At 39.9% G+C, this 18,516-nt stretch overlaps 2 protein-coding genes across 2 annotated transcripts in view; both read left to right on the forward strand.

Moving 5' to 3' along the window:
* CANX (calnexin) overlaps positions 1-3,070 on the forward strand; it is an 18,104-nt gene extending 15,034 nt beyond the window's left edge. Inside the window, exons 12-14 of the mRNA XM_007953412.2 lie at positions 757-883; positions 1,064-1,143; positions 3,017-3,070. Of these exons, the coding sequence (XP_007951603.1) occupies positions 757-883; positions 1,064-1,143; positions 3,017-3,070 (261 nt within the window). The remainder of the gene's footprint in view (positions 1-756; positions 884-1,063; positions 1,144-3,016) is intronic.
* A 5,227-nt stretch (positions 3,071-8,297) lies between these two features.
* The window catches only part of MAML1 (mastermind like transcriptional coactivator 1), a 68,704-nt gene continuing 58,485 nt past the window's right edge, over positions 8,298-18,516 (forward strand). The window contains exon 1 of the mRNA XM_007953414.2: positions 8,298-8,606. Within this exon, the coding sequence (XP_007951605.1) occupies positions 8,298-8,606 (309 nt within the window). The remainder of the gene's footprint in view (positions 8,607-18,516) is intronic.

The following is an 18,516-nucleotide window of genomic DNA, read 5'->3' on the forward strand; positions in this document are numbered from 1 at the left end:
CTCTTCACCTTCTCCGTTTGTTCCCCAGCCACCGTGCACAGTCCTCCGTGCAGTCCCTGGGCTAGCAGGGTGATTTTTAGGTTAATTCTTAAGTCCTACCACCACTCGGGAATCTCCAAGGTGTCTGTTCCGTCAGGATCGCTGCCAGTCCGCAGCTCTGTCTCCTTTTTTTATATTTTCACGCAAATTCTTCTGCTAGTTGGAGTTTAGTCCACTTCTATATCCTTCCCTTCAAGGCCCAGGGTTCCAGGATTATCTTCTGTGTCTGTATCAATTGGTTTCCCTTTTCTTTGTTGAAGAGGGTCTGTGCAGTCTTTCTGCCTAGTCTGCCATCTTGCTGGAACTCCTCCATGAACTCCTTTTTAACATGCAGTTTTGTTTAGCTTTCTCTATTCCTAATGAATAAAGATTTTGTTTTACCTTCCATTTGGGGCATGTTATAATAGGATACAAAGTTCTCCACCTTTACCACCCACTATTGAATATCTGTGCCCCAGTCAACCTGACTACTCAGAACTGTAGTTCTTGCTGGACCCCTTTGCTTTTACTGTTCCTCCTGCCTTGAAACACCCTTATTCCCAATCCAGGGTCATAGAAAAGATCCTTGATTGTGAGAATGATACCTTACTCATTTCTGTGTATTTTCCCTGATGTGGGGCCTGGTGCAGACCTTGACTATAGATACTCAGTAATTATATGATAATGTAATACATAAAAATGTTTTAAAAAATTGGTGTACTTTGGGGAATATTTCAGAAACAGTCCAGTGCTGTGGAGTACAAGAAGACTGATGCTCCTCAACCAGATGTGAAGGAGGAGGAAGAAGAGAAGGAAGAAGAAAAGGACAAGGAAGACGAGGAGGAAGAAGCTGAAGAAAAACTTGGTAAGGCCCCAAAATCAGCCCCCCAAAATCTGTTGTAAGCCATAACCATAAGATGTTATTTCAGACCTTCAGAAGCAAGTTACAGTAAAGATTGTTTTAGATTCTAGAGGTATGTTCTAATTAATTACTGGCCTCCTCACTTAAAAGTGTGTTTTCTCAGTTGTTTAATTTGTATTTTAGAAGAGAAACAAAAAAGTGATGCTGAAGATGATGGTGGGACTGCCAGTCAAGAGGAAGAAGATAGAAAACCTAAAGCAGAGGTAAAAGAAAAGGGGAGTAAAATTTGTATTTCAAGCAACTAAGTTGAAGGGAAATTTCAAAGTAGAGGGTATACTTTCAACGGATAATTTACAATGGCTGTGGTAATAAAACTTCTGTTAGAGCTAGTTATTATATAAAAGTAGGATCCTTAGTGATACAGGCTAACATTTTAGTTGATTTCAAGCTACTTCTGAATCTCAAAATACTTTTCTATGCTGAAAATGATTTCCTGGAATAAAAAAAAGATTTTAGAGGGAAACCTAATAAAATACTAAGATGGAAAATTGTGATTATTATCGGACAGTTCGTCTCATCTCCTCTACCTCTGCTCACTGTGTCCTTAGAAGAAATTTTTTGGTATTAGTCACTTACTCTAAAGACTATTCCTATTGTCTGAGGATTAAATTCTAGCAGGGGAAACAGATAATAAACAGTCAACATTTTAAGAAAGTAAATGACATAGTATATTAGAATATGTGGGGAAATGGACAGGAAGAGATAGTGGAAGTGCTTGGGGTGCAGTGAGTAGGCCTTACTGGAAAGTTGGTATCTTAGCAAAGACTTGAAGGTGAGAAAGGACTTGCCATGGGGATAGCAGTGATAAGAGCATTCCAGGCAGGGAGAACAGCCAGTAGTACAAAGTCTCCTAGAAGTAGTCCAAAAGGCCAGTCTTTGCCTGTAGAGTGAGAGGAGAGCGGGATGAGGAGGAGCTCCAGATTAGGTGGGGCTTCAATAGGCCATTCCTTATATGGACTTGGCTTTTCTTTTTAGCTAAATGGGCACCCATTGTACACTTTTGGACAGAGGAGTGACGTCATCCAACGATTTTGGCTCCTATGTCTTCTGTAGGCTAGCTAGACTCAGGGAGACCAATTAGGAGAAGGCTTCTTTAACAATCCAGGCAAGGTACGACGGCTCTAAGCAGGGTGATGGGAGTGGAGGGAATGAAAACTAGCTGGATTGATAATGGAGAGAGGGTTTTCAGTTTGAACAAGGGTAAGAATGCAGTTGTGATGGGTTCATGTTCAAACTCAGCCTGGCACAAGGAGGGTTCTCTGCAACCTGTCCCCTTTAATAATCTCTGTCTTAACATTCCAGCAGAGTGTCCCCCAATTCATTACCAGCATTAGCATGTTCACACCTTTGCTTCCAGAGGTTCCTTTTCCACACCTCTGTGTTTCAGTTTGGTCCTTCCTGTAAAACTGTACCAGTTCTATTTCCAACTGCTACAGCTCTGCCCTTCTATTGCTAAAGGTCAGTGCTGTTAGTGTCCTTGTTAATATTTTCAATGGGTATATTCTGTGTCTAGAAGGCAGAGTTCTTAAAAGGTGGGGATAATGTGTCACATCCTTTTTTAAATGCCCTATACTTCCTGACACAATAAAAAGTAGCTGTGTGGAATAGAGGAGCACAGGACTTGTCTTGAGTGTCATGTGGGACTACGCATGAATAGTCTTCCAGGCCCCGTGAATCCCAGATTTCTCATCCTTGGTATGGGGATATTGTACCCACAAGCCAGGAGATTGTTGAGGATCAAGCAAGATTACATGTGAAAGCACAGTAAACGATCCTTTCAAAAAATATATTTATGGGTTAGAGTAAGAAAAGTACATAACATGTTTTTTTAAAACAAAACACAAGCTAAATTAGAATGCGTAACCAGTACCAGTTGAAAGTAAATTATGGGAGGAGTAACAACATTTAGCTTGAGACCTGAGCTTTGTTTTGGTGCATTTCCTTCTAGTCATATTTATTCTCTTATGTTTTTTTTGGATGAGTTACCCTCAGTCTGGCTTGTCTTTGAAATTGGTAAATTTTTATTTTTAAAAGGTTTGCAAATTACAAAAATTTTCTTTTCTTTTCAACCAACAGGAGGATGAAATTTTGAACAGATCACCAAGAAACAGAAAGCCTCGAAGAGAGTGAAATAATCTTAAGAACTTGATTTGTGATTTCCTCTCCCTCCCCTTCCCCTGCAAGTGTGGTCCTTGGAGAGGACCTGGCACATCTTAGGTTGAAACTCAGAAAACCTCAAGACGTCACCATCAACAGGTTCCAGCTGAACACTAGCCCATGTAATTTTGAACATCTAGCAGTAAATAATTGCAGTTGTGACATAAGGGATCCTGTTTCTGTAGAAAGCAAGCATTTAACATAATGGTTGTGAAGTATAATATGAAGCAACTAACTTGTGTTTTTTTGTTTTAAACATCTTTGTTTTCTAAAATAGAGTGATAGACCTTTGCCATTCTTTAAAATCTTGGCTTAATTTAACACATTAATCTGTCCATGCAGGTATAACATCAACATTTAGAAATGCTAGGGGGATGAATTGCAGTTTTTATAACAGATTTTTTTTTTTAAGTTTGGTATTATAAAACAGTTAAGTGTTTCTGTCCCTTAAAATTGAGAATCATGTTTGAAATGCAGTCCTTTGTGGTTATAATCTTGTATTGCTTGCTTCCGTTACTCAATTCCTCCTAAGGAAATCAAGAGGGATTGGATGGAAGCCCAAATTTCTATAAAGGTTCTGTTTTAAGTTACTTAAAAAGATACATACAAAAAGAAAAACCTTTCACTTGATGTTGGTTAACCATAAAGTACTGTGTGTTCTGTTGCCCTTGGAACTGCTCATTTTCCAGATAACTTGTAGTGGAGGAGGTAGCTTAATGTGGTACTGGGGCATTCATACTTCACACACAGGTGGTGTCTGGTCTCTGGCCTTCTACAACAGGTGGCTTTTTAAGGAACGCTAGCAGGGCATGTGAGCGCTGGAGTAGATCCAGATATGCTTTAATCACTTATTCCACTGTGTTGACACTGTTTTCCTCACCTATTCCCCCAAATTCCCAGCTTTCTCCTCTGCTATGCATTTCCTTCACAGCACAGCTTGTCGTACGTTGCTGAAAATGATTATAAGCTCTGCATAGTGTTAAGCTTTATTGTGATTATGTGTATGTTTCTTTTCCCTTTTTAAGCAGACCCATACTTTTCCAGGGTCAAAATACAGGATGGAATACAATCTTAAATTTTTATCCCTTTCTTTTATTCTTTGTAAGGAGTTTAGAAGTCTAATCCCAAGGCAAGCCAATTCAGAATTGACTGTAATTGAACACAGGCTAAAAGTATTCATGGGAGGAGTGACATATAGCATGAGTTACCAGATTTTTGTAGCTGCTAAAATCTTTCACATCTTTGGTTGCAGTTATGTAACAGCTGTGTCTTAAATTACACAATAAAGCAATCCTGTTCAGCTTTTTTTTAGTATGTGGCTTGTAGAGTTGTGTTTTTTTTGTTGTTGCTGTTGTTGTTACCTGTTCTGTTTTTAGTGATGTTAGGTTTGTTTTTTCATGTGGAATGCAGATGGGTGCTATCAGAGCCTCTCCCCTATCAATATAGTGTAATAATATCGGTATTACACCACACTGAAATGTATTCAGAATTAGATGTTATTTTAGCTTTTTTGTTTCTTTGGAGGCATTTCAAATGTACCAATGATACTGTTTCTTGCACTGAATATATAAACACTCCACAGTGTTTATATTGGGGAGATATTGGGGAAAAAGGACATTTATAAAAGATGAAGGTTTTATCTGTTTAGTTTGTTTTTCAATCTTTTTACTGGGTTCACTTAAATTCTTTTATGGGTGGGATGCAATTTTCTTGCTGTTCAGTGCTTATCCATTTTAGCTATTGTTCTTGGTCATGGTGACCTTAGCTATGTAGCAGACTTTCCCAAATGTATTGAGTGCAAATAAACAATTACTTAGCAAGACCTGAAAATATGTCTGCAGGTTTCTCCTTGAAGCAAATATGTGGGATCACTGCATTTCCAGAAATCTGCCTTTTTCACTGTGCCATTAAAGGTACACTCACAGTTTCTTCCAGCTAAGCTGTGGGATGACAGATTAAGTGATTAGAATGTTCATTGATCCTCTACCTATGCCTCTTAAAAAAACAAAACAAAACAAAACACCTCAAAATACCAAATGTTTTTTCTTGGTTCTCCTTTTCACTGTTTGGTTCAAGGTGCAGCCTCCTGATTAAATGTCTGATACATTAATGGATGACCAGCACTTTTCAGCTTTTAAAAAAGGCACTTAAAATTTTACATGCTGGTTAGGTATGTCCCTTATTGTAAAATGTCCACACCAACAGATATGCGCCTCAACTTATCCACAAAGTACTTTTTCATTTTGTCACATTAGTAAATGGTATTACATTAAAGCCCAATGCTGTGTCTACTTTTGACTGAACTTCTTCATGTGTGACCTTTAGTGTTTCTACTCTTTAAGTAGAGGGTTAATCTTCCTTTAAGTGGCCACTGCATGAGACTTTGCTAGTATGCAGAAACTATTTCGGAGTGGAATAACTGTTGACTTTTATTTTATAATAGGAGCTTCAGTCTTATATTTTGCTTTTATCTCTTCCTGCTGCTGGATTATGGTTCGTCAGTATTTTCTGTTGTATAGTAGGGATTGCAGTTTAAAAATGGAGGGGATGCTACTGATCCTTTATAGACGATACGTTCTTTAAGACTTACAGGAACCATCTAACTTATAAATTTTTATTAGAAAATAATTTTTGTTTGGAACGAGACTCCCATCTTCCATTAGTTTTACATATTTCAGGATGTTTTTGAAAGTTATACTAAAAGAATTTTTTTTTTATCTACAAAGCTTTTGAATTATTTACCAGGAAGTATGCAAAATACAGTGCACTTAGTTGCTTTCTTTCCCTCTATTAAATGAGATAGATTATTTAATTCTGAATAAACTGTTCAAAGACTAGTAAAAAACAGGATTGCACTATGACTTTGGTGGGCTCTGGGGACTTTGGCCCTGGGGGTGTGCTTCTTCCATAAAAAATATTAAAACACTGTATTTGACTGTATTTGTATAAAAACAGTATTTTACACTACAGGTTGAATTTTTTTCTAATGACTTTAAAAGTTTGATAAGCCCCTAAAAGTATTGTGGACCCTGGGCCACTGTGCGTAATGGATGAGTCCACCCTTGTAAAATAGCATACCATGTTTGTGCTATTGATAGTGCCTGTCCATGTGCAGTCTCTTTCCTGACACCTCCTTATTTACCTGTTAACAGAGTGCCAATACCTGTTTCTAATCTCTCTTGACCCAACATGGTAGACTGTCTAGTTTTAGTACTGACTCCATTGTGCCTTTTTTTCCCTGACAGTTCTCGAACCCCCTCACTTGCTTTACCTATATTAGATACAGTACAAGAGCCAAGTGAGCAGGATCTAATTGTTCTCCATTTCATCTAACAGACCATCTTCTGAATGTAAAGTTTATAATCCAGTCTTCCTGTTTTTGATAGAAGCATCATCTTTTGCATCTTTTTAAAAAGTTATTTTATTTGTTGTTATTATCAAGAATATATACAAGACACCAATTCAGGAGTTCCTACTTGTACAGATTCTGTAATATTGATAACATTCTTTGCATTATGCAACCCTTCTCACTGTCCTTAATTAACAAACTTACTGATCCCTAAGGTTCCTATCTATTTTTACAAGTTGCTGTTGTCAATTTAATCCCATATAGTTAAATCTTAAAAGAGCATATAATGCTCAAGGCAGACATTATTTAGTAGTTAAACTATTTGGTTTTAAGAAGACTTCAGGGGATATTTTTGGTTTGAGGTTTAAAGATTTTATCTCAGGGCAGGGTTCATCCAGCCTCCATGGCTCCAGAAAGTCCAGAGTCCTTGAAAATTTGAAATTCTATTTTACATTTCTCCCTTTTCATCAGGATTCTTCTACAGAATCTTTGACCAAAATGTTCAGTAATGGTAGCCAAGCACCATCCAGTTCTCTGGGCTCACCTTACATTCCATTTTCTTCTGTACATGACTCCTTTGAATGCTCCAAGTGATTAGAGACCAATTTTCCTTGGACTGCAGCTTGCAGGTTTTTATGACCCAAGGCACTATACCAATTAACTGTAATGTCCCATGAAACCACAACTCCAACCCTCTGAAATCAAAGAACCAAACCCATGGGTGCTTGGTTGTACACAGCCTCAGCAGCTACTCTTTTGGTTGTTGTAAATAGCACAACTTTCGCCAATTCATCTTACAGCTGTACAACTTATTTACAGTCATTAACATTAATCGGCTGTGCAACCCTTTGTCAATGTAATTTTTCTTTTTCCATCACCGTAAACCATCAAAACTCACAGTATTGCATACTCAACAACCTCCCCATCCTTTGCTTCACACTAGCTCTCTCATACCTGTTTTTGTTTTTTCTGTAGTAACTTAGTTTTTGAAACTTGTTCAAGCTTTTATAAATGGATGTTATTGATGGTCCAAATGATACAGAATGGTGCGAGAGGAAAATATCTTCAAGCTCACTTAACCAATTATGAGCAATTAAGAGGCAGGATATAAGGAACAAAAGGGAAGACGGCTGAGAGTGTAATAGCTTGGCTATTTCGAGCTTACCAAAATCGAATTCAAAAGGAAGGTTGGAGAAAAGGGTAGTGAGACGGTATACTGCCAAGCGGACGTCTGCTTTCTCTGGCCATCTTCCCCTCCCTCTGCCCTCCTGTGCTTACCTCGTTGTACCCGGAAGGGCCTGCCTCTGGGGCGGTGTTGAGAAAGCCTCTAGTCACCGCCTTTCCGACAAGGCTGTGTCTCCAGGATGAGGCCCGCCCCTCGGAGCTTCCTCCGTCTTTACCAAGTTCCTTTTAAATACCGCCCGGCAGCCTACGTGCGCCGCTTACGTGCGCGTCCCCACGCCCTCTGGTGGCCGGCGCTTCGCTTCTAATTGGCCGGAATTCTTGTTTGTCAACCCTGACGCCCGAGGTCTCTTGCCGAGGTTCCTCCCTCTTCCGCGAGACCCGAAAACAATTTTAAGATGGCGACGGCAGCGGCGCGTAAAACAATGGGGCTGGGGCAGCGGGGGCAGGCCGAAGCCTGAGGTGGGCCACGAGCGTCGGCCTGGGGGCGGCCGAACAGGGCAGGAGGAAGACGCACCGCCGCCCGACACAGCGTGAACCGGCTCTGCAGCTTGCGGAGCTATGGCGCGGCCGTGAGGCGGACCGGGGCTGCCGGCGGGAGCGGAGCCCGCATTACTAGCCGGCCCAGTGAGGCCCGGCCCCGGGCCTGGCCCGCCTAACCTGCGGCCCATGGTGCTGCCCCCCTGCCCCATGGCGGAGTTCGCGCTGCCGCGGCACAGCGCGGTCATGGAGCGCCTCCGCCGGCGCATTGAGCTGTGCCGGCGCCACCACAGCACCTGCGAGGCCCGCTACGAGGCCGTGTCGCCCGAGCGCCTGGAGCTCGAGCGCCAGCACACCTTCGCCCTACACCAGCGCTGCATCCAGGCCAAGGCCAAGCGCGCCGGCAAGCACCGGCAGCCGCCCGCGCCGGCCGCGGCGCCTGCCCCGGCTCAGCGCCTAGACGCCTCCGACGGCCCCGAGCACGGCCGCCCAGTCGGGGTAAGTAGGGTGGCAGCGACGCCTGGGACCGGGCAGCTGGGGAGCGGTGCAGGCAGGTGTCGGCGCAGTCATTCCCTTTTTCCAAAATCTCATCTCCTTGGTACCCGGGCGAGCCGCATTGAAACTTACCGAAGTGCCGCAACTCTTTGAGTCGGGCGGAGGTAGGGGAGCATGGCAAGGTACTGGAGCTGTTGTCATCTCCGAGAAATGGCTCTGTGCCATTGCTCTGGGAAAACGTTACCGTAAGGACTTTAAGTTAGGCCCCAGTTGAAGGTCAGCTGAATCGTTTGTCTTCCAGATTTGTATCCGAAATTGTGGGAACTTGATTTTGGAACAGACCCCCACGTTAGAGTTATCTTTAATGTAGAAGTTGTTCTTGCACAGTATTTATTGGCTGCATTTATTCAGCAAGTGTTTATTGGGTCCTTGCTTTTTGCAGAGACCTGTGCTGTAATCAGGGTCAGGACTTAAATATGGAAATAAATCTGACCTGAGTTCACTAAATCTGTTCTGAATGGAAAAGGCAAAATCTTTGGAAGTGTTAGTTGCATCAATGTATTCCTTGTTTAGGAGACCCTGAAATTTGCAATCTTGTGATTCTCACAGTGTTGTTTGCGATTTGGATTTTAAAGTTTAGGCTTATTTACAATCTGTGGAGATACTAGTTTATTGGTAAATTACCTTTTTGGATTATTGACAATTTGTGAATTTCTTAGTAGAGGAAATTTTCCACCCTGCAACTGATTTCTAAAAGGAGGAGGGAGGGACACAGTAAGATTTTTGTCTACTTGTTTTCTTGCTAATTTGTAGTTTAAAACAAATGTTAATCATTGTAGTTTGTTCTCTGTACTTCCTAATTGACACCTAATTAATACCTCTCACTGGGTCGCTGCAGTACTCTCTCCTACTGGTCTAAAAAAGTCGTTCTTTAGAAGGTCTTTCTCTTTCTCTCAGAGAAAGATACCTTCCTAAAACTCTAGTGTTATGATGCTAAAGAACAAAACAAACAATAAAAAAAAACCCTTTGATTACTTGAAGGGATGAAATTAAAACTCTTTGGCTTGACTTTTCAGACCAGTTTGGCCTAACCCATCTTTCCAGGTTTTTGCTCTGGTTAAATTGTTAAATTCTCATTCTCTACAGTAGCCAGGGCTGCTGGACTAGAAGGCAGAATGCTAAATTCAAACCCATGTTTTATTATTGTATGGATGGTCAAGTCTTCTCGTCCTCATCTTTTCTCACCCTGTAAATGGTGCAGGAGTGGGAAGGACCTTTGACTTCTTATCCACCAGGGTTCTTGAAAAGGAGTGTGAGTGTGAAAGTATTTCATAGACTGAAAAGCTGCCTTGCCTGCAGGACCCTCCTTACATTTCAGAATCCTGCTTTTCTTCCAAGTCCTTTTCCTCTCCTTTAACCTCTTTAAAGCTGTTTCTGACTACCCCAGAACACAGCAATCAGTATCTCCTTTGTTAGAACACTTAGCAACTGTATAGTCTGTGCTATTTACTTTTAGCACATAGTCACATACTCCTTTAGGTGGTGCATTCCCACTAGACTGAAAGCTCCTGGAAGCAGAGAGGGCCTGTGACTCAGTACTGTGCACATTTTAGGCCCTCTGCACAAGTCTGTTGAGTGCTTGATATTAAAGTTGTTGTTGTTATGTGCCATGGAGTCAGACCCGCCTCATAGCGACCCCTTCTTGGGTTTCCGAGGAGGCAGTATCACTACGGAAGTAGATTGCCCCATCTTCCTTCTGAGGAGTGGCTGGTGGGTTTGAACCGCCAGCCTTCTAATTAGCAGTCAAGTGCCTTAGGCACTACGCAAAAAGTGGTAGTACTTTATTCAGTAATTTATACTCCTATGCTCTAACCTCAAAAAGCAAAATGGCTTTAACTTCAGGAGCCACCTTACTAACAAATCCTGTTTTAAGGACAGCCTGGAAGAGTAGTGATGGTCATTTCAATTTAAGTAGATGATGAAAGCTCATTAAAAAATTTTAGTTTTACACACATATAGTTGCCTTGAACACCCCCTAAAATGTATGTTAAAACCAAACAAGCTATTGAGTTGATTCTGACTTATGGTAAGCCCATGTATTTTATAGTAGATCCGTGCTCTGTAGGGTTTGCAATGGCTGTGACCTTAAAAAGCAGATCACTAGGACTTTCCTCTGAGGCACCTCTGGGTAGATTCAAATCCCAACCTTTTGATTAGTAGCCACATCTTTAACTTAACTAGGATTGATTAAATTTCTGTTTAAAGTTATGTTAAGGATTTATACCTTGCATGATTTTTTTTTTTTTTTTTTATTCTGGGTGTGCTTTAAAAAAAAAAAAAAAAAACACCAGAGAAATCAATTCTGAATATGTTAGAACTGGAATCCGACTTGTCATTTGTTTTTTCTGGGTCTCAGAGCCTGATGAGATGTGTCATGTTATCTCTTATAATATACTTCTCTGACCCATATACTCCATGTGTTTAAATTTAAGCATTGAAGTGTTCTGTGTCTTTACTAGGGCAAGCGACCCTTTTTGTTTCAGGCTCACAAGTTATTTTAACTGAGATCTTTGGCCTTGGAATGGGGATTTAGGAACGGAAGATAGTATCACCAAGAAAACAGTGACATTTTGAGTTTTAGTGGCTCATTCAGTCCTGAGAGGGTGTCCTTGACTACAATTTCAGTTTGTAGAGCATAGCTTTGCACAGACAGATGGAGAAGAGAAGGTGTCTCTTAGTCATTGTTACTTTTAACAACTCTGTATATGGTGTTTGATCTCATTAATAAACTTTACATGAAGTTTTTAGTTGTTGCTTTTTTCCCAAGTGTGTTGTAGTACTGTTAGACAAGCATTTCATTGCCAAAGCTACCATCAGTAAACCATTTGTATAACTGAAGAGGGATCAAACTTCTAGATTTCACCTTCAGTTTCTTCTTGATATAACCACTATAGCAAAATTTAAACCAATATCTGCTTACTCTTTTCTTTTAGTTAGAGATGAATCAAGAAGAATGCTTCAGACTTCTATTTAGATTTTAGTTGTCAAGGAGTGACCCTATTAGATTTTCTTTACACTGTGTATACTGTATTTTTTTTTAAGGTGGTATTCTAATGGATAGGTAGGATTAATGTTTTATTAGGAATGCTAGATCATATAAATACAAACATGCATTCTGTAAATAAATTCTTATAGGAGCTCTGGTAGCTTAGTGCCTAAGGCACTTGACTGCTAACCAGAAGGCTGGTGGTTCAAACCCACCAGCCACTCCTTGGAAGGAAGATGGGGCAGTCTACTTCCATAGTGATACTGCCTCGGAAACCCAAGGAGGGGTTGCTATGAGTCGGGTCCGGCTTGACGGCAAATAACAACAACAATAATAGCTTGAAAAATGCAATAGAAATTTATACCCAGTCCCTTTGTCAACCATTGTTACACTTTTGCTGCTGAGCAAGGAGGAACTTACTCCTAAGTGGTTGTGATAGTTGACATTTTTTTTACATAATATTTTATTGCGTTTTATTGAAAGTTTACATGGCAATTTAGGTTCCCATTTGACAGTTTCCATGATATTTGTTTGGTGACAATTATGTTTATCACAGTATGTGAACATTCTCTTTAATTGTGTTCTGTTTGCTCCCTTTCCAGTATTTGTTTCCCTGCCCCCTTTTCTTCTCATCTTTGCTTTTGAGTAATTGTTAATCGTTTGGTCTTATATTGATAGTTTTTAAGTAGGGCAGGGATGTTATGGGTAATGTCCTTTATTTTGTGTGCCACTCTACTATTTCACTAAGAGGTGATTTCAGGTAGGCTCAGTTCTAGATTTAAAGAGTATCTCAGGCTAATAGTCTCATGGAGCCCTCTGTTGTCTGCTGTTTCAGGTTGTCTGGCTTTTTTTTTTTTTTTTTTTAAAGAAGAATTTGAGTTTTCCATGTTTTTCACCCCTTGTATCCAGAACCAACTATTGTGCCCCTGGTCAGAACAGTGTATGGTGGTAGACAGGCACCATCAAGTTCTTCTGGTCTCAGAGTAGATGAGGTTGTGGCTTGTGTAGACTTGTTTGTTCTCTGTTCTTTTGGTTACCTTCTTACTGTTTTGTTCCTGATGAGTAGAGACCTGTAGTTTTGTCTTAGTTGGCCACTCATAAGCTATTGAGACCCCAGATTGCTACTTACTTCATTAGGATGCAGATCATGATTTTTGTGAACTACTTTATGCCATTTGACAGTTTTATGCCAACCATTCATCATCAAAGTTGTTTTTTTTTGCTTAGTTTTAGGTATGTGAAATTTTTCTTTTTAAAAAATCTTTTACTTGGAAGTAATTTCAAACTTACAGAAAAGCCATACCATAGTACAAAGAGCACCTATATACTCTCCACCCCAATTCATCCATTGTCAACCTTGTGCTCCATTTGCTTTATCATTTGTACACTGGCTCTCTTTCCCTTTCTCCCTCTCTATAACTCACTCTCTCTCTCTCTCTCTCTCTCTCTCTCTCTCTCTGTTTTACCCCTCTCCTCTCAATTTTTCCTCCTCTGAACCTCTTGGCGGTAGGCTGCTTCATCATGGCTCTCTAACCCTAAATACCCTAGTGTGTACCTTCTGAGTGCAGAAAAGTTATGCAAAATTTTGATAATAACTTGTAGGAAGAACTTGGAAGAATTCTGAAGATAACCTTAAATAAACTTCTTAAATTATTTCCAGGGAGTAGATATTTCTGAATGTAAAACAGATACTGTATAATCATGTCAGATAGGTGTTTGTTTTGTTTTGTCCCCCCCCCCCAAATAAAAAGGAATGAGTAATATGGCTTAGGGTCCCTTTTCTTCCCATAACATATGGTACCTTGTACTAGCTCCCTTTTTACATTTTTATCTTCAGAATCTCCTTTTCCATTGGATCCTTCCTATCAGCTTGAAAATGAACAAGTATTTCCCACACTAACCAGACCTTTTTTCCATAGCTACTGTTCCATACTTTTCTCTCTGTTTGCCCTTTCCACTTCAGCTTCTCGTTTACTCATTAGCCCATTGTAATCTGCTTTGTGCCTCTTCTACTCTTCTGAAATTACCCCCTCAAAGTACACTAAGGAGGGCATTGCCAAATCCACTGGGTTCTTAGTCACTGTTCTTCTTGACTTCCTCCTTAAGACTCGATTCTTAGTGTCTACTCTCTTTTGATTCTTCCCAGATTTCTGTTTCTTCTGTCTCCTCCTGTTTTCCCTTATTTAGTCATGCAACAAATATTTGAGTGTCTACTGTAGGCCATAGAGTATTCTAGGTACTTGGGATACAACAGGGAACAACACAGATTAGGACCCCATTCTTTTTAAATTTTTATTGTAATTTGGGTGAAAGTTTACAGAGTGAATTCTTTTTCCATGCAGTAGTTCATACACATTTTTTGTTTCATGACACTGACTACAATTCCCCACAATGTAACAGCTCTCTTCCCACTTCCTCCCTCTTTCTTTTCTAGGCATTGCTGCTCCCCCTCTCCCCAGCTGTCTCCCTGTGCAAACACTGCCCTTCTGTTCTCCCAGGATTGATGGTTGTAAGGAGTGTATCTACCTGATGTAAATGTTTACCTTACATGCCTGTCTTGTTTGGCTGGAAGCCATGGGAGTGAGTTCAATTCTAGACCTGAAGGGTAACTAGGAGCCATAGTTTTGGGAGTCTCACCAGGCTCTATCAGACCAGTGAACCTTATCTTTTTTTTATGATTTTGAGTTTTGTTCCACATTGTTCTCCCACTCTATCCAGGTTCTCTTGCACTGATCTGTTTCCGAGTGGTTGACAGTGGTAGCCTGGCACCATCTAGTTCTTCTGGTCTTATGATCATATAGGCCAAGAATCACATGGTCTGCTAGTCCCTTGAACTAATTGTTTCCATGTATCCTTGGTTTTCTTCATTCTTCTTTGTTCTGGACGCATCTAGATGGCCACTTGCAAGCTTTGACCCCAGTTGGTACTCACCAAAGGAGGACATCCTTTATTTTTTCACTCTTTTTCTTGAGTAATGTCATTGAGTCTTTAATGGCTTTGGCAATCACCTATAATAAGATCTTCTAAACCTCCAGCCCAGTTCTCTCTTCCAGGGTTCAAATACATGTTTCCGATAGGCTATTAGATATTTTCACTTTGATTTCCCATATGTCCAAAATGGACTTTCCCACTTTCCTACCAAATCTTGAATTCTGAGTATTTTTCCTAATACAGTCATCCAAAGTAGAAACCTGAAAGTTATCCCAGGGAGCTCACCATTCCTCTCCCCACCCCCACCCCCAGCATCAGTTAGTCAGTCATTAGTTGAACCAGCATTGAGCTCCTGCTTGGAGTCAGGCATAATAGGGAGCAGACAGTAAAATGAGTGGCTGCAAAGCAGTGCTACAAAGCATGTGTGAATATTGAGGGTGAGATGCCTCTTAGATGAAGTTTGAAAGACTTTCTCCTGGAACTTGAATTTGTTTTATACTTTCTCACATATTTTTATTTTAACATAATATATCCTTAAAAGTATTTTTTGTTTTTTTGGCTACTCTATCATATTTCTGTGTAACAAAAATAAATACTAAAATTAAAAACTCCTTAATGTTCTTTGACTATAAGGATCTAAGCTTTTATTTTGTAGTTTTTTCTCTTATTAAAATAATTGATTCATACAAAAGAATGTACGTAGCATTTAAAGGCTCTGTTTGTTATATGATGTTGTTGTTGTTGTCATGTGCCATCAAGTCGGCTCCAACTCATAGTGACCCCTCCTTGGGTTTCCCAGGTTTGAACTGCCAGCCCTTTGGTTAGCAGTCAAATGCCTTAGCCACTATGCTACCAGAGCTTCTTGTTTGTTACATATATTTCTTATTTTAATAAATTGAATTACAGTAATTTAGTACACAGCAAATTTTCATAAGTAATTATTAAGCAAAACAGAACAAGTTTATTAGAAATTCTTCCTTTAATAAGATGGATGAGGCTTTTTTCGCCTTCATTTTTTCATATAACTGTGGTTGAATATTATTTGTTGCCAAAATGGGACAGTTCTCAATTCTATTCTTAGTTTTTGTTTTTCTTAAGTTTAAGCCTTGAAAAAAACTTCTTCATATAAGTAAGTATAAAGGAAAGGAAAGAGTTTAGTTATAGCAGTGGTATTCAATTCTTTGAAATATGCGTTGTATGTCAAAAATCACGGTGATGGATTATCAAAAATAATTTTACTGATAAGCTGACAACTTGATTAGGTCATCTTTCAATTTTATTAAAAGCAAAGGATTAGAAACTGTCTGCCTTGCAAAAGGATTTATCTAGTCATTTGCTTTCTCAGTTACAGTTACTGAGAGGGTAATGAAAAGATTTTACCAAGTGCATTAATAATATCTGACATTAGGCTAATTTCTAAAATGTGAAACTCATATCTACTTCTCCTTCTCAGACACCAGCCACCCACATGGCATTTTCTTTCTCTTTGCCCCTGGTGTGTTTGGTAATTTGATAGAATGACTCATATTCTATTACAGAATTCTCAGACTACTTATTTATCTATTAAAAAACAGCACTGCCTTCAAGTTGATTCTGACTGAGCAATGCAAAGGCAGTAACTCTTCACAGAAGTAGATTGCCTCATCCTCCTCCCATGGAGCAGGTGGTGGATTTGAACCTCCAGCCTTCTGGTTAACAGCCAGATACCATAGCCACTATGCCACCAGAGTTCCTTTATTTACCTAAACCACCAACCCACTGCCATCAAGTTGATTCTGACTCACAGCAACCCCCATAAGGTTTCCAAGGCTGTAAATCTTCACAGAAGTAGATTGCCTCATCTCCAAAAACGCAGAGTAGCTGGTGGGTTTGAACCACCAACTTTGTGGTTAGCAGCCAGATAAATGCCTTACCCACTGTACCACCAGAGCACCTTTATTAACCTATAGTTATCCATTTATCATAACCAAAACGTGTACAAGGGAAGAGGTGCATCAGCAAGGTCTGAGAGAGGTGGTAGCATTAGACTTCCATTGTGCTCAGGAAAGTGCCAGGTTCTTCTGTGCATGGACGTTCTTGCCACTCCAGGAATCGCAAAAGAGGAACCTCCAAAGTACAGAGTCCTGTAGTCATTGGGACCTAATGCATATGGCATCACTCAATGAATATGCAAGATTGATTGTATCATGCGTCCTCCCTGAGATCTGTTATCAGGGTGGGATCTATGCAGCCCCTAATTTGTTGTTAGGTGCCCTCAAGTCAGTTCAGACTCACGGCAACCTTAGGTCCAACAGAATAGAACATTGATCAGCCTTACACCATCCTCACAATCATTGCAGTGTTTAAGCCCATTGTTAAAATCACTGTGTCAGTCCATCTTGTTGATATGATGCTCTTCCTCTTTTTCACTGACCCTCTACTTTACGAAGCATGACAGTATCTAGGGACTGGTCCCCTCTGATAACATATCCAAAGTATAGGAGACATAGTCTTGCCATCCTCAATTCTAAGGAGCATTTTGGCTGTACTTCTTCCAAGACAGGTTTGTTTGTTCTTCTCGCAGTCCATGTTGCATTTAATATTCTTTGCCAACATCATAATTCAAAGGCATCAATTCTTCTGGTTTCCTTAAACATTGTCTTGCTTTTAAATACATATTAGGTGATTGAAAATACCATGGTTTAGTTCTCAAAATGACATTTTTGCTTTTTAACACTTTAAAGAGGTCTTTAAAGAGGTCTTTTGCAGCAGATTTACCCAGTGCAATGTGTACTTTGATTTCTTGATTGCTGCATTCATGGGCATTGATTATGGATCCAAGAAAAAGGAAATCTTTTGACAACTTCAGTCTTTTCTCTATTTATCAAGATGTTGCTTTGTTTTCTTTTTATTGAGGTATAATCCATACTGAAGGCTGTAGTCTTTGATCTTTGTCAGTAAGTACTTCAAGTCCTTTTCACCTTCAGCAAGCAAGGTTGTTTATCTGCATATTGCAGGTTCTTAATGAGTCTTCTTCCGATTCTTACGTCACACTCTTCATATAGTCCACCTTCTCAGTTTATTTGCTCAGCGTACAGATTGAGGTAAGTAGTGGAAGGATACAACCCTGACACACACTTTTCCTGATTTAAAGCCACGTACCGACTCGACAGCACATAACAACAACAACAGTATCTCCTTGTTCTGTTGGAATGACTGTGTATAGGTTTCTACATGAGCAAAATTAAGTTTTCTGGAATTCCCATTCTTCACAATCTTACCCATAATTTGTTGTGATCCACATAGTTGGATGCCATTGCATAGTCGATAAAGCACAGGTAAACATCTTTTTGGTATTCTTTGCTTTTAGCCAAGATCCATCTGACATCATCAGTGATATCCCTTGTTCCACATCCTCTTCTGAATCTGGCTTGAATTTCTGGCAGTTCGCTATTGATATTCTGCTGCAACCATTTTTTAATTATCTTCTGCAAAATTTTAGTTTCATGTTATATTGTTTAATATACTTATTCTGTTGAATCACCTTTTTTTGGAATGGACACGAATATAGATCTCTTACAGTTGGTTAGCCAGTCAGCTGTCTTCCAAAGTTCTTGGCATACATAAGTGAGCACTTACAGTTAGCATCCATCATCTCAGTTGGTATTCTGTCAATTCCTGGAGCCTTGTTTTTTGGCAGTGCTTTCAGTGTAGCTTGGACTTCTTCTTTCAGTACTGTCAGTTTTGGATCATATGCTACCTCCTGAAATGATCGAACATTGACATTCTTTTTGGTACACTAACTAGTATTCCTTCCATCTTTTTTTGGGGGGGGTGAAGATTTACAGAGCAAATTCACTTTCCATACAGTAGTTCACATATACTTTGTCTCATGTCACTGACCACAGTTTACCACAATGCAACAGCTCCCCTCTCACTTCCTCCCCATAGTTACCT

This window comes from Orycteropus afer, unplaced genomic scaffold, assembly GCF_000298275.1.
Source record: "Orycteropus afer afer isolate SDZICR_OR568_19922 unplaced genomic scaffold, OryAfe1.0 scaffold00393, whole genome shotgun sequence".
Lineage (NCBI taxonomy): Eukaryota > Metazoa > Chordata > Mammalia > Tubulidentata > Orycteropodidae > Orycteropus > Orycteropus afer.